The sequence below is a fragment of the Cibotium barometz genome, chromosome 2, assembly GCF_041138505.1.
Source record: "Cibotium barometz isolate CiBa-2024 chromosome 2, ASM4113850v1, whole genome shotgun sequence".
Classification (NCBI taxonomy): domain Eukaryota; kingdom Viridiplantae; phylum Streptophyta; class Polypodiopsida; order Cyatheales; family Cibotiaceae; genus Cibotium; species Cibotium barometz.
Window position 1 is genome coordinate 71,501,136 of NC_141047.1, and position 24,478 is coordinate 71,525,613.

General features: G+C 40.3%; 1 protein-coding gene across 1 annotated transcript; it reads right to left on the reverse strand.

Annotated features, from left to right (window-relative positions):
- Positions 1 to 9,651: 9,651 nt before the first annotated feature.
- On the reverse strand, positions 9,652 to 12,471 carry LOC147641428 (uncharacterized). Its single transcript, XM_086821303.1, has one exon. The coding sequence runs from the start codon at positions 12,265 to 12,267 to the stop codon at positions 9,862 to 9,864; it is 2,406 nt and encodes an 801-aa protein (XP_086677429.1). The 5' UTR covers positions 12,268 to 12,471; the 3' UTR covers positions 9,652 to 9,861.
- Positions 12,472 to 24,478: the final 12,007 nt, after the last annotated feature.

The following is a 24,478-nucleotide window of genomic DNA, read 5'->3' on the forward strand; positions in this document are numbered from 1 at the left end:
AATCAATTTGGATGGCATCAGCATAAAAATGCAAAATACACAGCCTAGCAGGGCTCCAAGAGACCCTCATCCTACTCAACCACCAGTGTATGTAGTCATAAGTGAAAACCCTTCAAATGTGCCTACCAAAATCCAGAATCTAGCATCAAAGGGTACCTTGCAACCTCACTAATCAATATAAAGAAAGAGATAATGGATGCAATCATGGAGCACATCAAGACTGTAAGTGTCTCCACCAATGCTTCTTCCATGTCACAAAGAACACCAATGATGGAGAAGATCAAGACTGTAAGTGTCTCCACCAATGCTTCTTCCATGTCACAAAGAATACCAATGATGGAGAAGATCAAGACTGTAAGTGTCTCCACCAATGCTTCTTTCCTATCACAAAGAACACCAAGAGACACTTTAAGAGGCAGTACTTGGTGTGGCAATTTTCATCAACCAAGACACCTTGTCATTGAGTGTAACAGGAAACTAATAGTTCCATGAGATTTTTGCTCCTACTCCTTAAAATGGAATCATACTGAAGACATTTGTTTCTTGAAGAAAATGCATCAGAGGAAAAAGAAGGTATAAGATCAACGGCTCAATTTTCTTGAGTCCAAACTCAATTTTCTTGAGTCCAAACGGTTCAATTTTCTTGAGTCCAAACTCAAGACTACAGACATTGGCCCAAATCCCCAAAACTTTGGCCCTAACTTTGGCTCAAGGAGATCTCCATCCCAAAGTTATAGATGATGGAAACAAGGGTCTTATCAAAGGAGTCATGCTAAGTGCTATCGATGTAATGAACTTGGCCATATAGCACCAAATTTCTCAAACTCTCGGAGGGAGGTCGGCTTTGTCCCCTTGTGTTCAATATGTAAAGGTGAAGGCCATACAGGAAAGGATTATCCACTTCCCTCCACCTTCATAAGATAGGAAGTAAAAAGTCAAAAGGAAAGCACTTCAAATTTGGTGGTATTAGAAGAACTTGAAGTGGCTGCATGGTAATGAGAGTAAACAAAGGAGCCCCTGGGTCTCAAAAATCCTCTTTAACAAAGATAGTAAGTTTCAAGGACCCTCAACATGGACAAACAATGAAGAAAATGTGCAACAACCACATCTTAGAAGCAAAGAGTCCACTGCACATGAAGATCAGGTTTATTCTACCCTACAAGAAGCTATGATGGAGCCCTACTTGGAAGACCAAGACAATTCATTGGAAACACCTTTGGGAAATAAAAAGAAAATAAAAGTAGGGGTAGCCCCATTTCCAAGAAGGTTAGAACCACCTATGGACTTGATGGAAGATTACAACTCCATCAAGGACTTGGAATCCTTTCAGCCAAACATAAACTTAAGGAAATTCATGAGGATATACCCTCCCTATAGGAAGAGATGCAAAAACCTTTTCTCTAGAAGAAGAAAGATTCAAATTAACTCTATTTCTAGGCAAAGCAGTGCAGAAAAGGATCACTCAGAGAAGGACATTCATTCAATTGATTCATTTGTAGACCCCAACACTCCTAAAGTAGGAGTATGGATTGATGGTTGATTTATTGATGATGCCTTGATTGATGGAGGGTCAGTAGTAAATTTAATGATAGAGGAGACTATGAATAACTAGAGAATACTCAATGGGTCATACACCTTGCAAATCAAAGTAGAGTTAAGCCCCTTGGATTTCTTTCTAATATCAAGACCACCATGGCAGGAAAGGACTATTGGCTGTCATACTTGATAGTGTGACCAAACACTTATGTCTCCTCCTGAGACGACCATGGTTGAATCAAGCAAGAGCTAAGATGGACTGGTACAAAGGCATTCTCACAATTGGCAAAGGGATGGATCAAGTTGTTTTATGCTTGTACAGTGGATATAAAAACAAAGGCCTAAATCTCATGGATAATGAGCCAGACAAAGAAAGGGAAGTCTCCTCTAGGGACACTTCATCAAAGGCAACACAAGATCAAAAGTGGAGACTACCTAGACACAAGTCATCAACTGCAGATGCCCTTTTGTTGGGGTCCAATGAGAATAAATCTTGGTAAACTCTACATTTATAGGGGAATACTTGGCACCCAAAGGAAGCCCCAAAGTTCTTGAAGTGAACTCCAATAAAGTTATTGAAGAATGGATGCCGGCATACGTGACCTTTTCAGATAGTAGTTGTGAGGATGAGAAATCATCCATGTGCAGCAGAGGTGGGCATCCACGGGCCTTCTCCTTCTCCATTCTTCCATATGTGTAGACCAAGGGGACCCTCCCCACACCCCTTCTTCTCTCCTATGTGCTAATGGTAGGCCAAAGTCCCCTCTCTTCCTCCTCTCGGTTGTTGCTCGAGTTTCCCACCCATACACACATATTCCCCCACACACATATGTACCCACATACTGGTTGTTCTTTTAATAAACTTTTCTGAAGTTTATAAGTTTGAAAAAAAACCCTTTTAATGGGTTATTTCCACACACATATACATGTATATACACACAACACACACACACACATTTGCCCTCTTTCTCCCGTTATCTTGATCTCTCATCTGCCACACTACACATACCCATGCACACTTTCTCTCTTCTCCACACAAGTCTGCTTACCTCTCTTACATTATACAAAAAACGACATTACCCCCCCCCCCCCTTTAAGATTAAAATTCCAAAAAAAAAGATTTTTTTTCACTTTCTTTAAAAAGAAAAACAAAACAATGTTGTGGGTTATTCCCACTTTACACATGAGACACACGCACATAACATACAAACACACCCTCTCTCTCCTATACTCGATCCATGCCATGCAACACACAAACACATGAACACACATGAATACAAAAAGCCAAAAACAAAACAAAAATGAGAAGAAAACGAGTACACACACACACATGGGGTGCCTATATAATGTCACTCAAGCACCCTCATTTTTATGATCTTGTTGTAGGGTTGTGTCCTTCACACACACACACATATTCACCCTCTTTCTCCCGTTATCTTGATCTCTCATCTGCCACACTACACATACCCATGCACACTTTCTCTCTTCCCCACACAAGTCTGCTTACCTCTCTTACATTATACAAAAAATGACATTACCCCCCCCCCCCCGGTTTAAGATTAAAATTCCAAAAAAGAGATTTTTTTTTCACTTTCTTTAAAAAGAAAAACAAAACAATGTTGTGGGTTGTTCCCACTTTACCCATGAGACACACCCACATAACATACAAACACACCCTCTCTCCTATACTCAATCCACGCCACGCCACGCAACAACACACAAACACATGAACACACATGCATGCACACACTTTCTTTTAAACTCTTTAAATACAAAAAGCCAAAAACAAAACAAAAATGACAAGAAAACGAGTACACACACACACACACACACACACACACACATGGGGTGCCTATATAATGTCACTCAAGCACCCTCATTTTTATGATCTTGTTGTAGGGTTGTGTTCTTCATCGAAGAGGTCATTCACCCTCATGTTCATGACATTTTACGTTATTAAGTATTGTTAATTTCTCTCTCTCTCTCTCTCTCTCTCTCTCTCTCTCTCTCTCTCTCTCTCTCTGTGTGTGTGTGTGTGTGTGTGTGTGTGTGTGTGTGTGTGTTCTTGCATGGGTACGCAGGGAGGACCAGCTATGTAGACTATGTCGCAGCAGGGAGGTAGAGTTCAAGGAGCACTATATCTGTAGATGCCCAGTTTATTATGAGATTCATTACCACTATCATTGCCTATTCAAAGAGCGTTTTGATCCACTTTGTTAGGTGGTGTATTATCCTTATCAAAGATGCTTGGGCTTGTTATTGATGGAGCTATTTAGACACACACAGAGATTACTATAGACCCAAACTCTATGCTCAGGATTGGCTCAAACCTGGATCACCAGCTTCTTCAGACCATCATCAGAGGGAGCCTCCCCCCTGACCTAGACAACCCTAGATCTGACATCAGCAAACTAGGAGATCGTTCTCTTGATAGAGAGCCACAAAGATCTAATGAGCCTTGAGATTGCGCCTTATAGGCTCAGACCTGGATCACCAGCTTCTTCAGACTATCATTAGACGGAGCCTCCCCCCAACCTAGACAACCCTAATCAGCAACCAGGAGAGCTCTCTCTTGATAGAGAGCCACAGAGATCCAACGAGCCACAGAGATCGCACCTTATAGGCCACCACCCATCACAACCACATCATGCCTTGATTGAGGAGATCCAAGCCTAGCACTAGCAAAATACGAAGGGGTGATTCATGGGTCTATCCTTTGAAAGAAAGCTAAAAAGTTTTCTTATGCTTGTATCAGGATGTAAAGTGGTCACCCCTCCATTCTGGTTGAGGGGAGGAGTATATGTCTAAGGAGTTCAATGCATTCCTGTTTGACTGAACGTGGGATAAAACACCAATGCACTATGCCCTTATACCTCAGCAAAATGGTGTAGTTGACAAAGTATGTAAAGTGGTCACCCCTCCATTCTAATGGAGGGGAGGAGTATACGTCTAAGAGTTCAATGCATTCCTAACTGAATGTGGAATAAAACACCAATGCACAATGCCCTTACACCTCAGCAAAATGGTGTAGCTGGGAAAAACACATCTCTCATGGAGGTGGCACACTATATGGTTAAGACTCAAGCATTTCCACATACATTTTGGCTTGAAGTTGTTATGTATGCCACTTGTGTACTTAATAGGTGTCCCACCAAGGTGTTGAAAAGAGCCACACCTTATGAGGATTGGCATGGTAGAAAGCCCTCTATGGCTCATTTATGTGTATTTGGTTTCTTGGCATATGCCCTTATGCCTGAGAAGCAGCACACTAAGCTTGATGTGATAAAGTTGTGAGATGCATTTTGTGGGGTACAATATTGAGAGCAAAGGATATATGCTCTATCATTCAACTACACACAGAATCTTGATGAGTCAAGATGTTGTATTTGTGAAGGATGCTATGCAATTATTACTTGCATGTATCAAATGGATAGATGCATGCTCACATGACATCTATGATACCCTGCTACCTTTGTTCCTAGGGGGATAGCCATATGTGGAGGCATTTTCAGGCTCATTCTAGTGTGGGTGACCAACTCGTATAGGTTCAAATTCGAATATAGAGTAGGATATAGATCATTTTCCCATAGATGAGGATATTCTTGATGAGATGATAGGGCATCCATTGAGGAGTCTGGAAGAAGTGGGATGTTCAAAAATTATCTAATAGTAAATTGGCTATTACTTTGCCTTACCACATAGCTATGTAGGCTCTAATCATGCATCTTAGGTTAATGATTATCATGCTTGTTTGGGTCATCATGCAGTGCGAGGTTTTCGCATTGGACTTTGTTGGTGAGGATGGAGTCGGAGGAGTAGATGCTTTATCATAGTCTGTCATTGATGTAGATGGTAGGTCTTCATGTAGAAGAGCTTTTGAGAAAGATTATTGTCGCTTTTTGCATTCAGCATCATAGAAATACATGAGGGTTGGTTCCTCTTTTGTGTATTATGGTATTGTCATATTTGTGTCATTAACCATCATGATGACCCTATTGCTAGCAAAGAACAGTGGTGCTTGGGCAACAATAGTCCATATGCCCCAATATCACATATGCTTCCAACACATATTCAACCACAAAAGACTTGCAAGTAAGGGGGTTAGTTTCAATATATAGTGTTTCCAACACATATTTAACCACAAAAGACTGGCAAGTAAGGGGGTTAGTTTCAATATATAGTGTATGTGTTCAAAGTACCCCAAACATGGCATGTTCAAGTCTTGTGTGAATGGAATTCTATTAGGATGAGCTGTGAGTGTTGGTTGACCTAACAAATCCCATAATTGGAGGGTCATGAGATTGTGCTCTCATTGTGGATAAAGATGTGCTTGGATTGTGGTGGTTTTATTGAAAAGTTCCAATCCAACCATAATTCTTGGGATATTGGAAGTTACAACTCCTCCAAGGTTTCTTCCTCCCGTAATAGCAATTTCACAATGCCTGCAGGAGTGTTCAAGGCGACTGTTTACATAAATTCATCAATTGAATACAATGAGTCATGGACCCAAGTTTCACCAGGGATGACATCATACTCCAAGGAATTTAGAGTAACATGGAATCTAAATTCTACATTTCCACTGATTGTTTGAGTAGCATAGCTAAAGAAACCTGGAACTTCAATGTTTTTTCCATTGGCACCTCTTGCAAGACCATTGTCTTTAGGGATGATTTAAATGACACCCAAGTGTCTATTGTCATGATGTCATAACTTGCTCAAGGGCTAATCAATCTGCATTTGCGCTTAACATCATTGCCCACCCACACGAAAATCTAACCATACCATGATAGAATCTTCTAGTGAAACCATGGATGTTTCAGTGTTTGTTTCAGCTTTAGATCCCGTTTTTTCAATTTCATGTTCCCATTCACTTTCATCCTCTTCTTGGCTCTCAAATTTTTAAAGAGTGCCCAATGTTTACAATGGCACACTTGGTCCTTCGACAACTCTAACTGAGGTAGTCTGCTTCTTGGAAACTTGAGAATCCTGACAGTCCTGTTCTATGTAGCTCTTGATGTCTTAGCATAGCTCATGTTTAGCCTTTAAAGGTGCAAGTGCTAATGTTATGCTGGCTTCACTAGAGAGAATAGCACTTCTCCAAATGAGGATTTAAGAGATTGCTTAATTTTTGTAAGGGGTGCATCGAATTGCTCACGTGCTTTTGCAACTGCATCATTCGTGCAATCTTTAATGACTCTTCTTGGCCTAATGGGCTCATTTCTGTAGAGAGTACATCTTCCTCGTGAAAGGGAAAGTGATACTCCTCTTGTTTTTGTATTCTGGTTGCTTTTGTGGGTTTGACATTATGTGGTTCAATCACAACCAATGATCCTGTATGACACTCAACAATGCTAAGCATGCTCTCCTGAGCTTGCTGTTTGTGTTCCGCATGTCATATGATCATGATTTTCAGTTTGGGGTGAAGTTTGATTTATAAAGTTTGCTGAAGTTTATAAATATGAAAAAAAACCCTTTTAATGGGTTATTCCCACACACATATACATGTATATACACACAACACACACACACATATTCGCCCTCTTTCTCCCGTTATCTTGATCTCTCATCTGCCACACTACACATACCCATGCACACTTTCTCTCTTCCCCACACAAGTCTGCTTACCTCTCTTGCATTATACAAAAAACAACAATTACCCCCCCCCCCCCCCCCCCCGTTTAAGTTTAAAATTCAAAAAAAAAAAGATTTTTTTTTCATTTTCTTTAAAAAGAAAAACAAAACAATGTTGTGGGTTGTTCCCACTTTACCCCCATGAGACACACGCACATAACATACAAACACACCCTCTCTTTCCTATACTCAATCCACGCCACGCAACACACAAACACATGAACGCGTACGCATGCATGCACACACTTTCTTTGAAACTCTTTAAATACAAAAAGCTAAAAACAAAACAAAAATGACAAGAAAACGAGTATACACACACACACACGTGGGGTGCCTATATAATGTCACTCATTTTTATGATCTTGTTGTAGGCTTGTGTCCTTCATGAAAGAGGTCATTCACCCTCATGTTCATGACATTTTACCTTATTAAGTATTGTTGATTTCTCTCTCTCTCTCTCTCTCTCTCTCTCTCTGTGCTTGCATGGGTATGTAGCGAGGACCAGCTATGTAGACTATGTCGCACAGGGAGGTAGAGTTCAAGGAGCACTATATCTGCAAATGCCCAGTTTACTATGAGATTCATTACCAGTATCATTGCCTATTTAAAGAGCGTTTTGATCCACTTTCTTAGGTGGTGGATTATCCTTATCAAAGATGCTTGGGCTTGTTATTGATGGAGCTATTTAGACATAGAGAGAGATTACTACAGACCCAAACTCAATGCTCAGGATTGGCTCAGATCTGGATCACCAACTTCTTCAGACCATCATCAGAGGGAGTCTACCCCCCCTGACCTAGACAACCCTAGATCTGACATCAGCAAACCAAGAGATCGTTCTCTTTATAGAGAGCCACAAAGATCTAATGAGCCTTGAGATCGCACCTTATAGGCTCAGACTTGGATCACCAGCTTCTTCAGACCATCATTAGAGGGAGCCTCTCCCCCAACCTAGACAACCCTAGATTTGACATCAGGCAACCAGGAGAGCTCTCTGTTGATAGAGCCTCACAGAGATCCAATGAGCCACAGAGATCGCACCTTATAGGCCACCACCCATCACAACCACATCACACCTTGATTGAGGAGATCCAAGCCTAGCACTAGAAAAATACGAAGGGGCGATTCATGGGTCTATCCTTTGAAAGAAAGCTGAAAAGTTTTCTTATGCTTGTATCAGAATGATGTAAAGTGGTCACCCCTCCATTCTGATGATTCAGGGGAGGAGTATATGTCTAAGGAGTTCAATGCATTCTGTCTAAGGAGTTCAATGCATTTTGTCATTAACCATCATGATGACCCTATTGCTAGCAAAGAACAGTGGTGCTTGGGCAACAATAGTCCATTTATGCCTCAATATCACATATGCTTCCAACACATATTCAACCACAAAAGACTTGCAAGTAAGGGGGTTAGTTTCAATATATAGTGTATGTTCAAATGTATGTTCAAATGTATGTTCAAAGTATCCCAAACATGGTATGTTCAAGTCTTGTGTGAATGGAATTCTATTAGGATGAGCCGTGAGTGTTGGTTTACCAAACAAATCCCATAATTGGAGGGTCATGAGATTGTGCTCTCATTGTGGATAAAGATGTGCTTGGATTGTGGTGGTTTTATTGAAAAGTTCCAATCCAACCATAATTCTTGGGATATTCTGAGTAAGATATGTTGGAAGTTACAACTCCTCCAAGGTTTCTTCCTCCCGTAATAGCAATTTCACAATGCCTGCAGGAGTGTTCAAGGCTACTGTTTACATAAATTCATCAATTGAATACAATGAGTCATGGACCCAAGTTCCACCAAGGATGACATCATACTCTAGGGAATCTAGGGTAACATGGAATCTAAATTCTACATTTCCACTGATTGTTTGAGTAGCATAGCTAAAGAAGCCTGGAACTTCAATGTTTTGTCCATTGGCACCTCTTGCAAGACCATTGTCTTTAGGGATGATTTTAGGTTGTCAGAATGACACCCAAGTGTCTATTGTCATGATGTTATGACTTGATCAAGGGCTAATCAATCTGCATTTGCGCTTAACATCATTGCCCACACACAGGGAAATCTAACCATACCATGATAGAATCTTCTAGTGAAACCATGAAGGGCAACATTGACGCAAACGGATCCTCCTCATGGTTCAAAGAATAACCCTTCTGTTCAGGCAATGCTTCGATCTTGCAACACCAGGAATAAGAGTATGTGTGTATGCACACACAACATGAGCGTTTGTGTGCGCGCCCGCGCACATGTTGTACAATCATGTGCAAAATTCATGCACAAACATGCAGATCGTTCTACTATACGAGCAAACAAAAAACTAAAAAACATCTTAAATTCCTGCAAGAGACCATTCTACTATACTAAGACAGGTAGCTGAGCTAGAGCAAACAAAAAACAAAAAAACAACCATCTTAAATTCCTGCAAGAGACCATCACCTAACATGACAAGCTTTCAAAAAGTTTCAAAACACCGTGAAATGCTCAGGAATAAAGCTAAATTCCTGAAGTACAAACAAGCAAACAAGATCTATGCTTCTCTTCTGAATCTAAACTTCATGAGACAACTAATCAAACAAGCTCTTTTGCGTGCAGCAAGGAAAAGCATGTAAGAAGTAGAGAGGGTAAGTACCTACGCTTTCTTGCCTCTATAAACTCATACCCAAAGGGAGCAAAGTCATACAATAATGCTCACACATGCCTCCTCTTTTGTGTCCTCCTTCCTGTTTCCTTCCATGTCATCCATATCACACCTCCCTTGTCTTCATCCTTTGCCTTGTCATCAGCCTCTTGATCCTCTCCCTTGTCATCATCCTTTCCCATCTCGCCCTCCTCTTCATGCTCTCCCATCTCGTCCTCTATGAATGGCTTGACATTGTATCCCATAGGGATCATGTCAAGTAACAAATCCTGTTCATCGCAACCAGCATCCTTAAATATGTCCTCACAAGTCCTAGAGAGCTGCAGCAACTTAGGAAGAACATTTGCATCTCTCATATTCTTCGACTGAAGGTGCTTGAAGGAAGAAAGGCCATAGGCCACTACAGTGTTATGATTGACTTTAACACCAGGCTTCCCTCTGTGGCCAATTTGGAAAAAAAATTCTGCACAGGAATCTGCCCTTGTATCATCCTGAAGATCTTCTATTTCTCGGTTGAAGGACCGCTCATTCCTCTGGTTTTTGATCTGTCCTATAATGGAAGTAGTCCCATGAAAAACTGCCTGGTTTTGACACTGAATGACCTTCGCAGCTCTTGGCAGCACAGGACGGTCACGAGGGCTGGCTGGCGAGGGGCCAAAACGACCAGGAAGGGCAAAGTCAAGAACGCGCTCATTCCTCCTCACAACTAGTGCAGTACACCTAACAAAGGCCCTCTCCAATAGTTGCTGAGAAAATTCCACAGACATTGCGGTGAAAGAGTTGAAGAAAAGAGTTGTTTCCGTGTTCACAAAATTAGCCTTCAACTCCTCCACAACACCGCTCCCAAACATGGCATTCAAGAAGGTGGCCATCGTCACAGGTTGGATGTAGTCTTTACTCTTTGTGCACTCATGCATAGCTAGCATGATAATAATCCTGGCCACCATCTCCCCCCTAATACCTTCATGCACCAAGCCATCTAGGCAAACCTCCGTCAGCTTGTCTAGAAAATCACCCAGAAATTTATCATTCTCGGCATGCAGCAACTTAGCAGCACCAGCAGCAAGAGCCGGCTCCACAGCCACTGCCGTGTAGACTCTTCGCCCGTCCTCTGTTATCTTCACGATAGTTCTCATGTGCTTTGCCACAAGTTGCTGTGGAAGAGTCCCCCACGCAACCACATCTAATCCCACAATACAGGCAAAAACAGCTATTGCTATGTCCCGAGTCACCCAGCCTGGCTTTGTGATATCAATGTTCTTCCCAAGCAACTTCATCTTTGCCAACAGAATGGTTGCGCCCAGCTTGTCAGTTGTGTCGACTGAATCATAGTATGCTGCCCAGAGTGGCCTCCCATATCGTATCACATGTGTAGGATCTGTGCTTACATCATCCTCACTGCTGCTAGCCTGGGCAAGAATATCACTCTTTCCAATCAAATAAATGGGGAAAGGGTGAGCCAATCTCACACGTGGACTTGCATCTTCCTCTGCTGCTGCTGCTAGGTCTGCCACTTTTCTATCAGTGCCCAGCACTAGACTGAAAAAGCTGCTGCCTCTCGGGATACTTCTTAATGACCTCCTGAACTTCGTAAAATTGTCACCTAGCTCTCCTGCTTCGTCTACACACAAAAGAAGCCTCTTATTCTCCAGTTTCTTTATGTCTTCCTTGAAGAACTGCTCATACTTTTCTTCATCCCATTCTGGAAATTCTAAAGATCTGAGAATTTGCTGGAACTGATTGAATATTTCAGTTTGGAGGGACTGTCCTTTCTCCTGTGCGTGTATCCATGCTTCACATGTCATGTCAGTATGCTGATTGAAGACTGCCATGATGCTAGCAACAAGTGCCACAAAGGTTTTCTCACTGGATTGTGGGTTCTGCATAATGTCTGCTAGCTGCTCAGTGCGTCTCGGGAACCCAGTCTGCTCCTTTCCCATGCATGATATGTAAAAAACATAGAACTCCTTCCGCCACAGCTCGCAAATCAATCTTGACTTGCCCCATCCGCTGCTTTGAACCAAAGCAACCAGCGGCGCATACCTCTCATTGCGGTTCCATGAACTGGCATAATCCTGCAACTGCTGAGCCACATGGGTAAGTGCCTTCTCTGGAGCGACGTACTGAGTATCCCAGGCACGCTTTGCAGCCTCCATGTCCTGATCCCAGATCTTCTGCTGAAGCAAAGCATCCTTATCCTTTCGCTTGACAGCAGGGAAAAGGCCCAGAACATCGCCATAGGTTTGGCAGTTTGCTAAGCGTTCCAGACAAGATCTTGGATCGCTGCAGTCCACAGACTCCAAGTCAAGTCTTATACCCAATGATTGCAAGAACCCCGCAAAGCTTACCTGATCACTGGTGATTTCTGCTCTCCTAGGCTCAGAATTTAAGTAAAAATCTATGACTCCAGTGTCGAATCCATCAGCTTCGTTCTTTCCTGGGCGAAGGGTCGCCATGGCTTCAAAACCCACAAGAACGGCGGACAAAGGGCGATTTAACCCACAAGATTAAGGATAACCTCACACAGCATGAATGGGCGCCGCATGAAACAGCCGCATATGCTCGAGACGATGATCTTCCACAGGTTGTTTCGACGATAGGAGCCCGCCCTTGTTCCTTTGTTCTGGCTTCTTCCCTATTTTAGCTACATTCAAGGCCACTCAAATAGAGTCTTAAATTAATTACTTGGTGTGTATTTTTGTAAGGTCCAAATTTCAAAATAGAAATGGCATTCCTTTTTATTTAGGCAATATCAACACTTGTCTGCCTATCTGCCTGGCATGCTGGCGGGTTTATTATAGTGGAATTCCTTTCTCCCATCGTGGAGGCCAACCCATAGAAGGTTCTCTCTCGCATCGTGGAGGCTCCTCATAGCATCAGATTTCCTCTTCTATAATTATAAAGGGTTGCTCAATAGTTAAGTCAGAGTGAGGGTTTGTGATTTTGATCAATTTTGAGCTCCTAGCAGCACTCTTTAATTACAGAATCGCCATCTTATTTTGGTGAATTCAGGTATTGAAATAGAGGTGAAGAAGTGATCTAGCATGATAAACATGGTCTACTAAATGCCTTGCACAAGGCCATCTACTTAGATTTTAATTGGGAGCATTTTTCAAGATGGTGATTCTCCACAAATGGTGATGTTGCAATCCGCGAGGAATTTTTTGGACCTGTTTCATCTACTACATATAGACCATCCCCATAGCTCATATACCAAAGGGTTTCAAAAATAGACCTCATTTGGCCTTCAACCGTCCATTTTAGCAAAAATAAGCAGTAAAAATAGCACATCACTAAAAGGGGATTCTAGAGGCCTTAACAAGTTTGCATAAGTAATTTGACATGATAGACATAGTCTACTAAGTGTCTTGCACCTGCCCATCAAGTCAGATTTGAATTGGGACCATTTACCAAGATGGCGATTCTGTAATCTCGTGGGAATTCTTAAGAGCTATTTCATTTGGTGTGTATCGACTACCCATAGAGTACAAAGGACATCTCAAATGGACCTCATTTGACCCCCCCAACCACCACTCATTCCAGAGAAAAATAGCCAAAACAACACAACTTTTAAATCAGTTTTTTTCCTGCAAATAACATCACAAAGACATACTTTGCACTCACAAAGAAAAACATAAAAAGAAAGATCATATGTATTCTCATCTTGCCATTTGGGTAACATTTGGGACTTCTACTACACTTTTCTAAAGAATACATTTCATGGAAATGGGCATAACTTTTGCATCGTAACTTTGATTGTATAGATGTTTTTTGATAGAAATCAAGAGTGAGTCACTCTACAAAGCACTTCATGGACCACAATATTCAATGTGGCTATGCCAGCATTGGAGTTTGCTTTTCCAAATTTGACTAGAAGACCTCCGTTTGATGCTCTGAAGATAGGGTGTTCTAGAAGTCTATTTTGGTACATTTTTTACTCAAAGTTGCTGCATTGTCTTGCATATAATTCATTCAGATCATTAGATCGAGACTAAAAGGAATGACATCTCATATGAATTTGAGATAAAGGTAGATATCAACTATTGCTTCTCGGGTCTCTACCCACGGTAGCGATAACAAGACCCACATGTCGCTTGAACAAAATCATAGCGGATTACTCTTCATGCTCAAGCAAAACAGAAACACTGACTCCACTAGAAGTGAAACATCCAATCTCATGGGTGATTGCATGAATTCTGAAAGACCTAAAATTGGGAACCAAGTTCTGAAAAGATGCAAGGGAGAAGAGAGCTCTTGCAAGCACACAGACACACTCACAAAACCCTAAAAGAGAACACACAAGGTGAGAAGCTAAAAATCTTCTTCTTCTTTACACAACACTCAACACACCATATACAAAGATAAGAGTACACACCATATGAAAAGGTACTCAACCAAATACATACTTGGGTTCTCTATAGTGTGAAGCCAACTAAATGAGCTGGCGCTATAACTATGCCAGAATGGCTATCACCCAGCCTGTCATCCCACTGGCCGGCCGCATATCACCCACCATGATCTCACCAACCATGCCAGTGGTGTAAGTGTGGGGCCTATCCCCCAGGTGGGTTATCAGTGTCCACCACCTCACTAGATGAGCTCGATATCTCAACAAGTTCCACCTTTAAACAAAATTGGGGGAGTGGATTTTGACACGAGGCTTATCTACATGGTACAAGCATGGTGCAAAGTTATATTTTGACCCCCTCAATAGGATAGCAATGAAGATGGAGGACATTTCATCTCCAATAGAAATCATGGTATGGGTTAACTTCTAGGGTGACTAATACATGGGGATGAATGAGACCTCTATGAGCAAATGGATGCTTTCGAATGGATACAACGAGAGACTATGGGTCAACAACCAACTCAACCATTGCCAAATCAGAAGGTTTTTGCTAAGGTAAGCTCTATTGGCCAGCTCTTGTTGATGCAATGTTCCGCGCAAAACTGCACAAAAGCATTGGAAGAGAATTCTCCTCCTTTGTCAGACTGAAGAGTCTTCACCAGCAATCCAGACTCCTTCTCCACCATAACATGCCACTCCTTGAACCGAGCAGAGACTTGGTTCTCATGGGAAAGGAAATAAATGCATTTAAATCTGCTACAATCATCAAGCAGTAGCATAAAGTACAAAGAACCTCCCAAGGATGGGCTGTGCACAAGTCCACACAAGTCAGTGTGTACGAACCCCAAAGGTTTCGAAGCCTGCCTAGTAGCCTGCTTCAAAAAAGATTCCCTGTGCTGCTTACCACAAATGCAAGAACTGCAGTGTCCCTGCCTGCTGCCAACATCTAGTAAGCCATCCACCATTTGGTCCCAGAAAACCCGTCGTAACACATCACATTCAAGTGGGCAAAATGGAAGTGCCTCAAAATCCGTGCCAAAACAGCTCCCCAGGATGGAGCCTCAAATCCTCTTGAGAAAAGCTCTCAAATTAGTCCCTGATGTCTCCGAGATAATCCCAAAAAAACTCTCAAAATAGTCCATGAACAAGCCTTCAATCCAGGCTCAACTATACGGTCATATTTGCGGAGAGTTCTCGAAACAGCTATAGCACGGTTGCATAGGCGGATGAGAGAGAACAAGAGTTGTTCTTAGATGCACTGTATGATCATATGAAAAGATACCCATAGCTGTACTTGCTATACGGCCAGATCATAGAAGATGATCTGCTGCTGTATGGCCAGTAACTCGGGAGGGGAAAACAAGGCAAGTTGACCTACTGATGTAAACCTGATACCATTGAGATATCCTTCAAGAATAGTAGGTCCACTGCCAATCCATAATATTTCATAATCCATGCACGAAAGCTATAAATCCAGATTCCACAATCTGAAGCCAAATACGGGCACAAGAGCCAACCGTATCAAGAAAAGAAACTTTATCCATATCCTGAGTCAACAACCTTGACAATAACTAGACACAGGCACAAGATCCAATCGTGTCCCAAATTTCCATAAATTCATAAGCCGCTTTTCTGAATGTTTAGGGATGCTGAATCCTTCCCAAAACATAAGTACAAAGTGAGCACTAGGGTTGTTAGTCTCTTGAGAAAGATTACACCATGTTTGGCTGCATCTTCCATACATGTACTGTAAGAAAAGCACATCATGTCAGGTGTTGTATCTACCATACATGTACTGTAAGAAGATCACATCATGTCTTGTCATGTCAATCTTCACAAGCCACATGTTCGATCATGTCAGGTTGTATCTACCATACATGTACTATAAGAAGAGCACATCATGTCTTGTCATGTCAATCTTCACAAGCCACACATGTTCTATCATGTCAAGCCTCACAAGCCATACATGTTACCATGTCAAGCCTCACAAGCCACACATGTTCTGTCATGTCAAGCCTCACAAGCCATACATGTTCTGTCATGTCAAGCCTCACAAGCCATACATGTTACCATGTCAAGCCTCAGAAGCCACACATGTTACCATGTCAAGCCTCACAAGCCACACATGTTCTGTTATGTCAAGACTCACAAGCCATACATGTTACCATGTCAAGCCTCAGAAGCCACACATGTTCTGTCATGTCATGCCTCACAAGCCACACATGATCTGTCATGTCAAGCTTCAGAAGCCACACATTTTCTCTTGCCATGTCAGTGGGCTCACACCAAAGTCGGCTCACACCAGAGTCTTTCCTGGGGATCCATCCACATACATGCAAAAAACAAACTCCAGATGACATGTTAGTGGGATCACACCCACCGGAGTTCTTCCAGGGATCCATCCACATACATGCAAAAGGGATGTGCCATGGCATGCTCGAAGTGAGAAATCCTTCTCCACATAACTGGCATGTTATCTCCAAAATATCTCATAGACTAGAATCAGCCAATTCATGACACTGATAAATAATTCATAGTTTTGTAGACGCATAGGCGACATATTCTAGCATCCCATACCACTAGAATATTCCCCATATGAGATCCTTATGTAGGAAATAGTTCTAGCATCCCATACTGCTAGGAGCCTCCAATACATAAGACCAAAACCATAAACTATTCATCAAAACCATAGAGAAGCCCTTTCTAGAATTAGAATGTTTTCAACAAAAACACCTTTCAGAAAAAGAAATTTTCTTAAAACACATCTCAAAATAGATATGAGAAACACTCTCCACTTGCATCAACAAGAGAATTCAACATGTGCAAAATACCAAATATTGGCAAAAGAAAAGCATTAAACATAAATACTTATCTCGATAAAAAGCTTGTCCCCAATATATATGTGTATAATCAAAATTTTTGTGATAAATCCCATAAATATCCAAGAGAAGACCAAAGTCCAGAACACCCAAAATGGTGTCTAAGTTTCCTCCTTGGAACAACCTGTTGGTCCATCTTCCACGAGAGGAGCTTGCATCCTCTGTTCATTGTCCTCTATTCATTGTGCTCCTTCCCAGGCATCTTCCGAGCCCATTGCCTTCCTGAAAGAATGCTTGTCTTGACCTCTAACAATAGGTAGTTCCAAAATAGAAGCCATCTTTCTCTTTCTGAAAGAGTATCTGGAAGCTTATCTGCAACCCCCAATGAACGTGAGGTTTAGCTTTTACCTAATACTTGCCCCGTGCATCAAGGACAATATCCCCTTCTTGAAGGAGATAGTGAAAAGCCAACTTCCTGGGGTTCATGTCCAACATTCCCATAGAGGAACTTCTTTATTCCAATAAAGGTTACAAGCAAACCAAGGTGCAGGTGCAGCCTTACACCAGATTTTCCACAAAGCTCAACAAACACTTGCTCAAGAAATTGGGCACCAATCAGCACCATATACTAGTGCAAATTAGCCTCAAAATCTATGCCAAAATAGCCCCTAGGATGGAGCCTTGAATCTGCTCGAGTGGAGCTCTCAAATCAGTCCATAATGTCTCTGAGATAATCCCAGAAAAACTCTCAAAATAGTCCATGAGCAAGCCTCATGACTGTATGGTCAGATCTGTAGAGAGCTCCAAAAAACAACTATAGCACGGTTGCATAAGCGATGAGAGAGAAGAAGAGTTGTTCTTAGATGCACTGTACGACTGAATCAAAAGATACCCACAATTGTACCTACTGTATGTCCATATCATAAAAGATGATCTGCTGCTATACGACCAGTAACTCAGGAGGGGAAAACAAGGTAGGTCAACCTGCTGCAATCGGCCAATAAAGGGAGAAAGGGGTTGATGAACCCATACGAGAGTGCAAGAGGGAGGATGATTGCTCAATTTGTGTACCTGTTGTATGGTCTGTACCAACGCAAGAGAGAGGAGATGATTTTCCTGGCCTGCTGTCCTCAGTATGACCAACACAAGAGATTGCTTGTTTGTTATCGCCTAGAAGAGAAAGCTGTGCTACCCACCTTGTTGTACGGACAACAAAAGATACAACCACTACTGTACGGACAATACTCGAGGGAGAAGAAAGAGAGAGAATAGTTCCCTCTTTACTGCCTAGCTCCTATTATAGAGTCGATTGACCCAAAAATAGGTGTGCTTGTTTTCCCTTTTGTGCCAAAAGTTCCATTCCAGAGCAAATGCCCGTTCCTTTCAGCTTTTGAAAGCAAACGCCCATTTCCTTCCCCATTTCATAAGCACAATTCCCTTTCCTTTTTGAAGCTTCGCCCATGTCCTTCTGAAAGAGAACATCCGTGCCATTTTCCCCTAAAAAGTGTACACCCATTCCCTTCTCCTTTTGAAAGCGTACACCCATACCACTTTAAAGCATATGGTCCTACCATTCCAAAAAAAAAAGCCCTTTTAGGGGAGTTTTGCATAGTAGTTCCACATTTCCATATACCTACAATCGGGTCGATTGGTGCAAAATAATCCTCTTTTTGATGAAGTGAACACTCTTGAAGATCCTTCACTTTATAAGGTCAGACCCATCTATCACAATACCGCGTGGAGTCAAATAGTTCTTGTATTTGACAGCACCAACAAAAGCGAAGACCACCCTAGCATGGGTCAAAGAACTCTTGACCTTGAGACAGAGGAGCCTAAACTTCAGCACATGGACATACCATATGTCCAAGAGCAAGCTCCTACCTCTCCCACACAGTCATAGAGAAGCCTTGCTTTGTGGCTCTGCAATTTTATCCTAGGAAACACACAGTTGGAAGAACCACAACCTAGGGTGAGAGGTATGGACCAGTCACAAGAAAAAGAAGCCACGCCATCTTAAGAGTTGTGTAGAGTGAAAGCCAATAACCACCAGTCTAGAGATCCGTGCTTGTCTCAGGTGGTGTGGCTGATTCTTGTAGGGCCCAAAGACTTGTACAAAACCTAGGGCTAGGTCCATCATCTCAAGGACCAAAAATGTCACACCAAAGAGAAAGGGTCTATCTAGGCCCTTCACATCAGCCCAAGCAGCCTATATATTAGTAATACCTGCACAAGGAGTTTACCCTGGGTTTCACATGGGACCACAAGGGGTACATGCTAACCCACCTATCATATAAGGGCCTCTAATGGTTTATTATTGTCGTGGACCCACTCCTCCACACCAACTTTTCCTTAACCTACACCCTCTCTAGCCATGGCAGAGCTGACACCAGAAATGTTGAGATTAGCCACCATGGAAATAGGGAGGGGGCTGGCTGGCGAACATCACGCCCCCAGCACCAGCACAACCTACACCTTTACCAAGATTAGAGCATAATAAACCCACCAACATCTCAAAACTTATCACTAATTTTGATGGGACTGGAGATCCCATCTTGCATTTGGAGATGTTTAATCAGATTTGCGAGGCGTTTGGTGATGTAGAAGATCAAATCAAGGTGGGTGCCTTCAGCCTCATCCTTGATGGTAAAGTAGGTCAATGATTTAGGTCTTTGAAAGCTGAGGATAAGGCCACCTTTAAAGCCTTGAAAGAGGCCTTCAAGATAGGATATTATCGCCAAGGCGCTAGATGGAGCAGAGTGGAGCAAATGCATAATGTTTGACAGAGGGAAGGAGAAACCATCAGAGACTACATCAATAGAGTTAGATATCTCCACTCACGTTGTAGTGTGTAAGGTCCCTCCCAAGCCATGTATGTGTCTCTTTTAATATAAATTTCAATAAGGAAAGAGAGTGCACTTAGAGAAGAGTGAGACAATAAAGCTAGAAACATTAGGAAAGTGTTAGAATAAAAATATTAGCTCCAAAAATCCTAATAGAAATAAAAAGACAAGAATAGTTCTATTAAGAGATAAGTATCTCCAAAAATAAAAATTTAAATTTAGGTGATAGGAGGTCGTATTTAGAGTACTTTTACATATTTAGAGTCTATGCATACTAAAAATGTGGAAAAACAACACGTTTCTAAAGATAGCACGTTTGCAACTATATACAGACGTTTTTGCCTATTCTACCCACAATGACTTGTAGACTAGATGCCTTCTGGTTCTTTTGATTGGTTATACAACCATATACTAAGTGTAAGATTCCTCCCTAGCCTCTCAGGATGTCCAATATCTTCCCTTGTAGTCCAATCCCTCTTCAGAAATATAAAAGATCTTGTTTCTACCTGTTTTGGCCTAGAGAGAGAAAATGTTCTAGAGAGAGATTATTCAGATTTTGGATATTTTTGGATGGAAAAATATCTCTTTGTATTTAAATAAGTTCCCCTGAAACAGAAGTTCAAAAAGATTTTCAGAAGGTGTATTAGAAATCAAGTATAATCTGTTCAAGAGGCCTTATCCTAGGGGTCAAGATTTTTTTAAAATTTTAAATTAAGGTTCCTATGGACCAATAAGATTCATCCAAATGTAGGGAGGAGATAAATCCAATTTGTAAAAGAAAAATACCCAAAAATGAGTAAATGCTCACATAAGATGAAGAGTTGACTATCTACAAGGGTTATAAAAACTATGAGGGGTGTCCCTTCAAGGAGGCACCTACTTCACATGCTTAAATGAGTTTTAAACTAAAAAATAATGTGATATTTTTATCTCTCCTCTCTCTTGGATCAAATTGAATAAAAAAGGAACCAAACTAGGTCCAAATCTGGTCCAAATTCAACCAAACTGAATCTGGAAAATTCTAGAAATCAGTTGGTCTTGGTTAGAGCCTCCCTCTCCTATAAATAGAACCTAAGCCTTTGTAGAAAAATAGGAGAATTATACTATGTCAGAATTATACTGAAATAATGATAATTTTTACTATTCTCTAAAATTCTCTCCAAATTGAAGAAATTGGAGCTTCCCTCCTTCAATCTCCATTGGTGGCTCCATCAACATACCAAACCAATTGATTGGTTGGGGGCCTCTACCGTGATCAAAGAATCAAGCAATTTGTAAGGTAAAGGGTGAATTTTGATCTTTTCTATAATTTCTCAATGTTTCTCTCTTCTCAATGTTTCTCTCTTCTCAACCCCTCTCAAGCTTGAGAAGCTTAATTGGAATGGCTTTTTAATGCTATTGAAGTTAATTGTTGAATGGTAGTAAGGAAATACCTAAATTCCCATTTATGCTTAATTTTAATGGTTTTTATGATTTTTGTCTTCTCTAAATTGAATATGATGTTATGCCTCATTGAAAAAAAAGGCATTCCCCTCTCTTCTTTAGTAAATCCAACCATTCTTTATCCTAGATGAATGATTAATGGATAAAATCAAGTTTTTCATAATGTTTCTCTTTGATAAGTAGAAATGTTTACATTAGAATGATTTAAATACTCTTGGTGAAATTCTAATTAATTTTAGAGAGTTAAAAATTGAAAAATGGTCAGCCATACAAAGGAGGTTATGGTAAAATTTTCTAAAATTACATAAAATAAGTTTTACTTTTTTTATTCAAAAAGAGTAATTCCCATCGTATATGTATTCTTAAAGTGTTATTTTTCATCCTAGGTATAGAAAAATGCATACTAAAAATATTTTATTAAAAAAGTGTTACTTTCTTAGAATTAAATTATAGGCATAGAAGGAAGCATATTGAAATTGTTATTTTGATTAATAAAAGTGTTATTTTCATCATAAATTATTTTTATGCATAAATGGATGCATAAAAGAAATAATTTTATATGAAAAGAGTGATTTTCATCATAAATGATTTGTATGCATAAAAGATATTTTTTTAATATTAAAAGTGTTATTTTCATCATAAATAATTTTTATGCATAAAAATGGATGCATCAAAGAAATTCTTTTATATTAAAAGAGTGATTTTCATTAAATGATTTGTATGCATAAACATATGCATAAAAGATATTTTTTATATTAAAAGTGTGATTTAAATTGATTTTATGCATAAATTAGATGCATAAGAGAAATTCTTTTATTCTAAAAGTGTAATTCCTACTAAATTGGATTTATGCATCGAAAGATGCATAAAGAATTTAATTTAATCCAAAAAGAGTTATTCTTATCAATTTTTATTTTATCCATAGAAAGATGCATAAAGAATTTTATTTTTAATTCAAAAGAGTTATTTTCATCAATTTTGATTTTATGCATAAATAGATGCATAAAGAATTTCATTTTTATTCCAAAAGAGTTATTCTTATCAATTTTGATTCTATGCATAAATAGATGCATAAAGAATTTTATTTTTATTCCAAAAGAGTTATTCTTATCAATTTTGATTTTATGCATAGATAGATGCATAAAAGATTTATTTTTATTTTGAAAGTGTTATTCTCATTAAAATGGAATTTATGCATAGTAAAATGCATAAAAGGATTATTTTTAATTCGAAAGTGTTATTTTTCTTAAAATTGAATTTATGCATAAATAGATGCATAAAAGGATTTTTATAAAAGTGTTATTCCTACTAAAGTTGTCTTTATGCCTAATTAGATGCGTAAAGAATCTTTATATCAAAAAATTAGAATTCTCTTACATTCTATAAATAGATGTGATGAGATGTGATAAGAATCAGATAGATGTAAATGGATGGATGGAAGTGATATGAATCAGATAAATGTAAATGGACGAATGGATGAGGATGTTTGTGAATGCGAATGTGGAATGTGGATATGGATGTATGGATGTGGAATGTGGATATGGATGTATGGAGGTGGATGTGGATGTGGATGTATGAATGTGGATGTGGAAATGGATGTGTGGATGTATGAATGTGGATGTGGATGTGGATGTATGAATGTGGATGTGGAAATGGATGTGTGGATGTATGGATGTGAATGTGGATGTGGAATGTGGATATGGATGTATGAATGTGGAATGTGGATATGGATGTATGGATGTGGATGTGGATGTGGATGTGGATGTATAAATGTGGATGTGGATGTGGATGTATGAATGTGGATGTGAAAATGGATGTGTGGATGTATGAATGTGGATGTGGATATGGATGTATGAATGTAGATGTGGATGTGGATGTATGAATGTAGATGTGGATGTGGATGTGGATGTATGAATGTGAATGTGGATGTGGATGTATGAATGTGGATGTGGAAATGGATGTGTGGATATATGAATGTGGATGTGGATGTGGATGTGGATGTATGAATGTAGATGTGGATGTGGATGTATGAATGTGAATGTGGATGTGGATGTATGAATGTGGATATGGATGTATGGATGTGAATATGGATGTGGATGTGGAATGTGGATATGGATGTATGAATGTGGAATGTGGATATGTATGGATATGGATGTGGATGTGGATGTATGAATGTAGATATGGATGTGGATGTATGGATGTGGATGTGGATGTGGAAACGGATGTATGGATGTGGATGTGGATATGGATGTGGATGTATGGATGTAGATGTGGATGTGGATATGGATGTATGAATGTGGATGTGGAAATGGATGTATGGATGTGGAAATGGATGTATGGATGTGGATATGGATGTATGAATGTGGATGTGGATATGGATGTGTATGTATGAATGCGGATGTGAAATTGGATGTATGGATGTGGATGTACGAATGTGGATGTGTATGGGGAATAATGAATGCGAATGTGTATGTGAAATGATGAGACGTCGATATGAGTGAATGGATGAGATGTGATGACATGTGAATTGGGATATGAATAAATGATATGTGATGTGAATGGATGAGATGTGATGACATGTGAATCGGGATATGAATAAATGATATGTGATGTGAATGAATCTGATGTGATGAGATGGAAAATGATGTGATTGGATTAGAATGAGTACTCATATGAATTAAATGTGGAATAAGTAATGTGGATTGATGAGAGGGATAACGTGGAAAGACGAGAGTTCATTATAGAAATTGTATTTGTGACGTGTTTGTAAATGACTATTTTATGTCAAGAATGCTGGGGAAGCATTTTGACCGTCTTGTGATTAAGGTCATGGAGACCTAACTGATAAAGTTGTAACTGCTGACGGAGAGTCAATGGAGGACGTCTCACGTAGCAAGGTCGACCGAGGTCTTGACCAGCCTCGGTTTGATTAAAATGGTGAGCTTCCGGTACAGTGGATGAGGGTCCAAGGAAGCGGCCTATGAGTGAAGCGCTAGGTGACTTGCAAAGGATCCTAGAGGGTGCTGACCATACGGTGCTTGGGCTCTGGGTCGCCGAAGATACCCACAAGTATTCGGGGAAGATATTGGAACAAGGAGTAAGAGTTGTTTTTTGAATTCGGGTGTGGATCTGGTTGATTGACCTTGGTGGTCCTCAACGGATGAGTCCATGACTCTTTTATATGGATTTATTGGTTGATCTTGCTAATCTTCTACGG